General features: G+C 45.0%; 1 protein-coding gene across 1 annotated transcript; it reads right to left on the reverse strand.

Annotated features, from left to right (window-relative positions):
- Positions 1-2,255: 2,255 nt before the first annotated feature.
- Positions 2,256-6,734, reverse strand: LOC139719963 (uncharacterized). The gene has a single exon (XM_071631342.1). The coding sequence runs from the start codon at positions 6,732-6,734 to the stop codon at positions 2,256-2,258; it is 4,479 nt and encodes a 1,492-aa protein (XP_071487443.1).
- Between the last annotated feature and the right edge of the window lie 3,185 nt (positions 6,735-9,919).

Raw genomic sequence — 9,919 nt, forward strand, 5'->3', positions numbered from 1 at the left:
CCATTGTCGTCCTATGATACAGACCGACACCATCTTTGAAAAGATACAGTAACATTCGACCAGATATATAACTATTTAGCAAAATATTAATTATGCTCTCTGTTACCAACAATCAGGTTTTAAACTCAGCCGTTTGACTACTGCTGCCTTGTTAAAAAGAAATAACAAATAGATGTTTTCATAAACTTGATCGGGATAATCTAGTTTGGGTAGTAATATTGGATGTACAGAAGATTTCAACATGGTCGATCACGGAGTACAACTGTCGTCTCAATTGTGAAGACTGGAACTCCGTGGATTTATGGGTGTCACAGAATTTGCCCGATTTCCATCCTTATATATGGAAATAAACGGAACAAAGAAATTTTCATAACCTCTGAGAACTGTTGGCAGGCTGTAACTCATACAAGATGAAACGGAGGAAACAATGTGCATTCAGTTAACTCAAATATTTTAATTGTCTATAACTGTGAGTCTTGCGTTTTACAGCAAATTATAAAAAGAGAAAAAAACGAACATAAATTATTCCTGCTCAGTGGCTTTCTGGCTCTTAGGACTTTATTATGTTTAACTTAGATTGGACTTATTTCACCTCGAATGGCTGTCACGGGTGTACGTTGCGTGACGATGGCTTATGACGATGACAATGCAGGTCGATGACGATGTCGGTCGACGACGGGGCCCCGTTACGCTGGTGCTGGGATGGACTGTCGCGTGGTCTGTCGTAGCAACTCTTCGCGATTGCCGTTCGCGTGGTCGCTCTCCCGACGGACGTCGTAGCGGTGTCTCCTCAGCATCCAGGAATGAAGTCCGGTCGACAGTCTATGCTCCCTTACTGCCTCGGAGCTGGTCGACAGTCTACGCCCTTATGCACCTGCCTCTTGCAGTGTCAGTGGGCCCTTGACCCTTCGGGAAACCCGGAAACCCTTCAAATATTAAAATATTCAGATCACTTACAGCCAGAGCACTTGAGCACATTCATATTATCCTAATCAACGTTCAAATTACCTCATTATAAATATACAAATGTATCTCGGCTCATGCAACCATAAATAACAACCATTCTATATTCTATATCACATGTTAACTGGAACATTTATCACAATTCACTCTCAATTCGGATATCCATTACACAAACGAATTATGCCAATTGAATACATAAACATTTCAAAATTAATGCACTTACCACTATCTGTGGGTATCTCTAGTTTATACTGACTGGGGTGGCGGCCCCTGTCACCGTTACCGAGTGGCCATTCTCATACCATGTGTCACGGAGACAGCACCACAGCGTGATGTCCCCTTCAAGGCCTGATGTCATACTGCCGCTCCTTGCCACACATAGCACTACCGTGGCTCTACCGAGAGCGGTCTGGAATGTCTTCCATTGACATGTTAAAAAGTTTGCATCAATTTGCATGCTTAAGTACCTATTTACAAATTCCATGCAAATTGACCTCAGTGGAGGAGAGCGTCTGTCACTCCACTCGTGACAAATAACCCCCCATTTAAGATGACAGTCGCTCTGAAACAATAGCCATTTCTCTAATAAAAATCAAATGTCTGTAGCAGGTAAGTACTTTCTCACCATTACTCTTCTAAATCAAAAGCATTATATTCTTGATAACAATTCACTGCTTCACAACTTCACTCGTCGTGATACATTACAGACTACTGTTCCAAATATCGGCTGCTGTCCATGGAGACAGTTTATATGAGTATTCTATCGAACCAACAAACTCCACAGTATACTATACAATCTGATTTACTCAGTCAATTAGATAACATATAAACTTCATCATATCTCTTTTAACACTCTTTTGCGTTATTATACCAGCCACAGTTCAATAATAAAATTACCTTTTTTGCACCGCACAATACAAAATTGACATTTTCGGCACAATTTCAACAGACTCTTCTTGTTGGCCAGTATAACATTGGAGAATATTATGATACCTGTGCTAATCGCATATTATGTGCATTAGCTGTTGCTACAAAATAAAATGTAATGTGCAAAACCTTCTTATGCACGGTATTTACTGGGGTGTCTGATTCAGGGCAGTCAAATAATTTCAGAGATGTATGAGTCAACTGCGTATCTTACCTCATACTCAGCATACATAATTTGTGTAATGCTGTAGCTTTCCAATATACCTCCTAGCATACAATGTATATAACGATAAATTCATTGCAAAATTACATTCTGATTAACCCACATATAATAGAGATAACATGGGCTGTTTACACCTCTATTTCTACTCAGTAGGGCATCTGCTGAGGTAATCAGCCCCAACATTCTCTGAGCCCTTGATTACCTGTACACGATACTGATATGCCTGCAGTGCAAGCGCCCAGCGCATGACTCTTGGGTTTTGCATTCGCGCGTGTGTTAGATAAGCAAGCGGGTAGTGGTCAGTTTGCAGCTGGAATGCTCGGCCATACAAAAAGTAAGAAAACTTTCTGACCGCCCACGCAAGAGCTAGACACTCGCGCTCTACGATTGGGTATACGCGCTCGCGCTGCAGCAGTTTTCGAGAAGCGTAGCTGATGGGGAAGTATTTCCCCTCGCTTTCCTGCATCAGCACAGCGCCGAGTCCCACATCGGATGCATCGGTCCGTAGAACGAACTCCTTGTCGTCATCGGGTAGTCTTAGAATTGGGAAGTCGACTAGTCTGTCTCGTAGTGTACAAAATGCTTGCTCATGGGATTCGTCCCATCTTATCTTGTCAGGCTCATTCTTCTTCGTCGCGTCTGTGAGGGGAGCAGCGATCGTGGACATGTTTGGAATAAACTTCCGATAATATCCCACGAGCCCCAAGAATGCTCTCACCTCCTTCTTGGTTGTCGGTCGCGTTGTCGCCATCACCTTCTGGATCTGTTCTGGGGTAGGTTTCATCTTTCCTTGTCCTACGATGTGTCCTAAGAACTCCACGGACTTACACGCGACATGACACTTTGTCGGTCTCGCTGTAAGGTGAGCCTGTCGTAGTCGGAGGCAGACTTGTCGGATGTCGTTCAGGTGCTCCTCCCATGAGGAACTGTAGATCAGAATGTCGTCGATGTAATGGACGACATGGGGCAGGCCTTCCAGCAGAGCTCTCATCATCCGAGTGAACACTGCTGGGGCATTTACTAGCCCGAATGGTAGTACCTTGAACTCGTACTGGCCGTCTGGCGTGACAAACGCGGTCTTCTTCCGGTCTTCTTCGACCACGGGTATCTGCCAATAGCCTTTGGCCAAATCGATCTTGGTGAAGAACTTTGCATTTCCTATCTCTGCCATCAGTTCTTCGATGTTTGGGATTGGTTCGTTGTCGACAACTGTCTTGGCGTTCAACTTCCTATAGTCGACGCAGAAGCGATTCTTCCCGTCCTTTTTCTTTACAAGGACCACGGGGGATGCGTATGGCGATGTCGACCTTTCGATCACTCCCATCCTCAACATGGTGTTGACCTCCTCTCTGATGGTCTCCTTCAGTGACCGGGGGACTGGGTATGGGCGAGAACGTATCGGCTCGTTCGTTTTCAGTTCGATGGCGTGCTCGATGATGTCGGTCCGTCCTGGGACATCGGTCATGACATCCGAGAACTCCAGCAAGAGGGATTTTACCTCCTTCATCTTCTCCTCGTCTAGCTCGTCACTGCACTTCACGTCATGCACGCTTTCCGACGCTTCGATGGAGGGAAATGAGAGGGGCACCGATCCGTCATCATCTACCTGGTCGTCCACGACACTGACGTAGTTCGCCTCCAGTTGTCCCTGGTTTTCGTTCTCGAGGTCGTCGACTTTCTCGTCTTCTCTCCCAATGTACCGTTTCAGGAGATTGGCGTGGTAGGTCCTTTCCTTACCGTTCACTAGCAATCGGTAATCGTCTCTGGCAATTCGCTGCACGATTTCGAATGGACCTCGCCATTGCATTTGCAGCTTATTCCTCGTCGTCGGTAACAGGAGTAGCACTTTGTCGCCGCACTCGAAGCGTCTCTCCTTCGTCTTCACGTCAAAGTGTTTCTTGTACTTCCTTGATGCTTTGGACAGCTCCTCTTTGGCGAGTTCACACGTCTGTTCGAGTCGGTTTTGGAGATCGATGACGTACTGGTACGTAGTCTTCGTTTCCTCCTCAGGGATCTCCTTAGTCCACAGCTCTTTCAGTACTGTCATGGGTCCTCTCACCACTCTGCCGTACATGAGTTCGAAAGGAGAAAAGCCAAGGCTTTCGTGAGGCAGCTCTCGATATGCGAAGAGAAGAGCTGGCAGGAAGCGGTCCCAATCACGAGGTCGTTCCTGGCACATCCTCCTCAGCATCTGCTTCAGAGTGCCGTTGAATCTCTCGCAGGCGCCGTTCGCCATCGGGTGGTATGGTGTGGTGTGAAATTGCTTCACTCCCAGAAGTTGAGCTGCTTCTTTCATCACACCTGAAACGAATTGAGTGCCGTTATCAGAGAGTATCTCATTAGGAATGCCTAACCTCGAGAATACTTCAACTAACGCCTCTGCTACCCATTTTGCTTCGATTCGTGGTAATGCTACCGCCTCTGGGTATCTAGTAGCAAGATCGATTATCGTCAAGATATATAGATTCCCTCTCTCAGTGATCGGTTCCAGTGGTCCGATCAAATCGACCGCCACTCTACGGAAACATGTATCAATCAAAGGGGGGATGGTCAGCGGTACTTTCCCTATCTTACCCTTTGACGTGGTGCGTTGACATGAATCGCATGATGCACAGTAACGCTTGACATCGGCTTGAATCCCTGGCCAATAGAAGTGGGCAAGAATCCGGTCAGCCGTCTTCTTCGTCTGTAGGTGACCTGCTAGAGGGGAGTCGTGAGCTAGTCGGAGCACTTCACTGCGATACGGCTGGGGCACCACTAGCTGCGTGAATGTCTTTCCTCTCTCGACGTAGGGAGACCTGTATTCACGGAAGAGAAGATTGTCACGACAAAAATATCTGACCTCACTTCCTTTCCCTACAGCCTTAGCCTCACCTTTCTCCGCGAACTTTCGAAGTTTCTCCAGCGTAGCATCTCGTGCCTGATCTCTGATCATCTCCTCCCTGGTTGCAGTGATCGTCGGCTGGTCTGCTGATCCTAGTCTCTTCCAGGGCCGTTCCTTCGATTTCCTCATGCCTCTTGTCTCTACTGCTGCACTTTCGTTGGTTGTAGGTAGGGGTGTCGGTGTCTGCTTCACACTCTCGTCAGTGTGGGGACGATCACGACTGTCGGAGGTCGTTGTGATGCCGTTCTGCGTTGTCCCTTTCGAAGACCCTGCTTCCGCGGACTCTGCCTCTGAACCGGAGGTCGTCATCTCCTCAGCTGACGGCTTCTCCCTAGCATCCTCTCCGCTCCATCCGATGTCCTCGTCACCAGGCTGCCTAGCACCACTAACATTACCTATGATTAGATCGTAGATAGCATTCGTCATACATAAAGCATGTGTTGTTCCAACAAAGTATGGTGAATCGATTTCAACTTTTGCTAGTGGCACTTTTCTCACAGTACCATCTATGAGCACACAAGTTTGAATCTCACCAGTCAGCTGTGATTCCTCTATCAGTTGACGTTTCACCACTACGGTGTTGCAACCAGTGTCTCTCAGCACCTTCACTCTTTTACCATTTAACATACCTTCACATGTCGGCATGTCTGTGCCTACGTTACACCCACCACTAAGAAGGGGTAACTCGTGACCACACATCAGTTTGACAGAAGGTGTGCCACTAACATTCCCTCTCTCGTGAGCATCATGAGTAGGGCATACTCCTACCACACATGTTGCCCCCGTCTGTTTTGACTTTGGCACATACTGCTTGTTAGTAATTTTCGACTGGTCAGTTTTACGGTCTGGACACTTAGAAGCAAAATGTCCTTGCTTACCACAAACAAAGCAACCCTGGTTGTCACGTGACGTAGCGCCCCCTTTCTTTGCTTGGCTTGCTTCGTTGCCCTGGTTACGAGACTTATTATCGTCGCGTGCGCGTTTACCGGAGCCGCCATGCCCGTGTGCGTCCCGATACCGATCTGCGATATCTGCCATCTCCTTCACCGATCGTGGGTTTCTCTCACGAATGAATACAGATAATCCACGATCACAACATTCGAGCAGCTGTTCACGCACCGTTAGCTCTAGTAGCCCTTCATAGGACTTACTTGTACCCGACATCTCTACCCATCTAGTAGCATATCCGGTTATGCGCGTTGCAAATTGCCCAAATGATTCGCCCATTTTCTGCCGCGCCTCTCGAAAACGTTTGCGAAAGCCTTCTTCGGTTAGCGCAAACTGCCGCAAGAGTGTATCTTTCAGACTCTCATAGTCATCAGCTTCATTTGCCGGTAAGAGAGAATAAACCTCCAAAGCGCGCCCGGTCAAAAGGTTCCCCAATGCAGGAGCCCAGCATTCTTCTGGCCACTGACTTTGTTTTGCATATCTTTCAAAGCGCAACAGATAAGCGTCCAAATCGTCAGAGTCAGCGCGAAACGCCGGCAAGCTTGGTAAGCTATTCCTTACACTATTTGTTCCCTTCACATTGACACTCCTATATTGAGCTATTTCTAACTCAATCCTCTTTTGCTTGGTTATTTCTTCCCTTTGTACCTGTCTTTCATCTCTTTCTAACTTTTCATCTCGTCTCTTTTCTTCGAGATACTTGTCTCTTTCAGTGCGGGCAAACTCCACTAGTTCTGCACCTTGCAGTCCACAATCTTTACCTAACTGTATGTACTTTTCTAATTCCATTGTGATATCTTATACACACAACATGAAATTACACAAATCACGTCTCAAATTCTTGTATGAATAAACCTTGCCAAGTTCTCTCTCCCGGACAAGCCCCCAATTGTCACAGAATTTGCCCGATTTCCATCCTTATATATGGAAATAAACGGAACAAAGAAATTTTCATAACCTCTGAGAACTGTTGGCAGGCTGTAACTCATACAAGATGAAACGGAGGAAACAATGTGCATTCAGTTAACTCAAATATTTTAATTGTCTATAACTGTGAGTCTTGCGTTTTACAGCAAATTATAAAAAGAGAAAAAACGAACATAAATTATTCCTGCTCAGTGGCTTTCTGGCTCTTAGGACTTTATTATGTTTAACTTAGATTGGACTTATTTCACCTCGAATGGCTGTCACGGGTGTACGTTGCGTGACGATGGCTTATGACGATGACAATGCAGGTCGATGACGATGTCGGTCGACGACGGGGCCCCGTTACGCTGGTGCTGGGATGGACTGTCGCGTGGTCTGTCGTAGCAACTCTTCGCGATTGCCGTTCGCGTGGTCGCTCTCCCGACGGACGTCGTAGCGGTGTCTCCTCAGCATCCAGGAATGAAGTCCGGTCGACAGTCTATGCTCCCTTACTGCCTCGGAGCTGGTCGACAGTCTACGCCCTTATGCACCTGCCTCTTGCAGTGTCAGTGGGCCCTTGACCCTTCGGGAAACCCGGAAACCCTTCAAATATTAAAATATTCAGATCACTTACAGCCAGAGCACTTGAGCACATTCATATTATCCTAATCAACGTTCAAATTACCTCATTATAAATATACAAATGTATCTCGGCTCATGCAACCATAAATAACAACCATTCTATATTCTATATCACATGTTAACTGGAACATTTATCACAATTCACTCTCAATTCGGATATCCATTACACAAACGAATTATGCCAATTGAATACATAAACATTTCAAAATTAATGCACTTACCACTATCTGTGGGTATCTCTAGTTTATACTGACTGGGGTGGCGGCCCCTGTCACCGTTACCGAGTGGCCATTCTCATACCATGTGTCACGGAGACAGCACCACAGCGTGATGTCCCCTTCAAGGCCTGATGTCATACTGCCGCTCCTTGCCACACATAGCACTACCGTGGCTCTACCGAGAGCGGTCTGGAATGTCTTCCATTGACATGTTAAAAAGTTTGCATCAATTTGCATGCTTAAGTACCTATTTACAAATTCCATGCAAATTGACCTCAGTGGAGGAGAGCGTCTGTCACTCCACTCGTGACAATGGGAATGTCCTGATGCGTAGCGTAAGGCGTTTTCACATCAGCCCGATGTTTCGAAATAGCGCGCTATTTTCTGACTTGGGAAGTAAAAAAATATCTCGAGCTTGGATTTTTATCGGGCTGATGTGAAAACGCCTATTAAGCATTTTGTGAAATCGTTCAGTAAAAGGGGCACAATCCTCCAAGCGAGTAATTGAGTGTGGCGTTCCACAGGAGAGCATTATGAATACATACCAATTTAGCGGAATGCCTTGATCAATGTAACGTGTCTTCGTATGCCGATGGCACTGCACATAAGAATATTGAATTAATGGTCGAAACACGCAACAAAGACTTGGAAGCAAGCCACTAGCACAAATGGAATAACATTTTTATTCTAACATAAACTAATGTTAGTTTTCATTACTCTGCACAAGGAAACAAAAACACGAATGAAAATGTAAAATACCTTTATGACCAAATTGCATCATCAGAATCAAACAAACAAACAAACAACAAACGAATACTATTATCTTGGAGTCATAATTGATGAAAATCTAAATATTGTAATCATGCGACATTGAAAAAAAAATCAGTGGAGGAATTTTTTTTTAACCTCGTAACACAAAAGACAGACTTTATAAATATGAGTATTAGACAAAGAAATGTTCATCACTGTGATGTCGTATGGGAAAATGAGTGGTTAGGTAGTTAATGAGATAAGGGAAAGGTAGGCTATAGGAAAATAATGTTTTCGCTGAAATTGCACAAATAGCAACTTCAGACGTACTTTACATATTAATATTTGAGTCTGTCAGTCTGTAAGTTCTTGATTAATATCGAACGCAGAAATTTTATAATATAGAGGAGGTAAAGAGTGGAATAAAATTCGATATGACACAGCTAGCAGCCCTGAGAACGGCTCGCTCGGCCGGCAAGCTGGCGTATTTCTCCAAATCAGAGCCATGGAAACTTCTTGTGGACCGGATCCACCTACCAGTATCCGACCAAAAGGAATTCGTCGAGAGATGGGGCAGCCAGGGGAAGGAATCATCCATCGCCACAGGCCGACCGTTCGGCAGGCCGTCCGCCAATTCAACCAACAAAGCCGGAGACAGCGCCAGTGGAGGGATGGAAGTCGATGGAAGCGGAAACAGCTAAGGTCTTACTTTAGCTACATGAATTATTTGGAAGTGTGTAAGCCGCGGAGGCAATGGTACCATGGATTTCAGTGCGTTTCTTGTGCTTTTTTTCTTCTATTTTTCTTTGTTTTTCGCTGTGCATTGATTGGAAGCATAAATTGTGAGGATCATAGAGTAAGGAACATCTACAATATCGTCACCCGCCAAACTGTCTAGGAGGAGTAGCCTTCGGTAAAGTCCAACGCCAGCACCAACTATTTAAGCGGGGTGAAGATAGTCGATGGACGCCATGTTCTGTTCTATTTTGAGTTTAACAGATAATCGAATGGTGTTGATCAGGTAACTATTTTCTTTGCCAACGCCTCATAATTTCATCTGAACTATTTAATCTGTGAAAAATTGGGCTCATGTACTGATGCGTCATGGAGTGAATAGTCATGTTGTTATCGTGATTCACCATGATAACTGTCATTACGTAGGTTTTAGTGTTGACAGTAATGAGTTTTAAAATATACATGGAAATAATTGATAATTTTGTTGAATGTGTTCTGACCACCAAATTTTATTTCGACACTAAAAATATAACTTCCTTACAATAAAATATACGTTTAATTGGATTTCTGATTATTTGCCCTTTTCTCACACATCGGCCAAAGCCATATACTCTGATAACCTACGACATAATCGGCTTTTGGTACTGAATTTCTTTTCCTTTTTACTGTTGCCTTGATTCCCTTGTTTAGTTCTGTTACGGTAATGTAACATCGAGGAATTTG

This window comes from Diadema antillarum, unplaced genomic scaffold (assembly GCF_040938485.1).
Source record: "Diadema antillarum isolate AM-2024a unplaced genomic scaffold, OU_Dant_1.0 scf00000117, whole genome shotgun sequence".
Lineage (NCBI taxonomy): Eukaryota > Metazoa > Echinodermata > Echinoidea > Diadematoida > Diadematidae > Diadema > Diadema antillarum.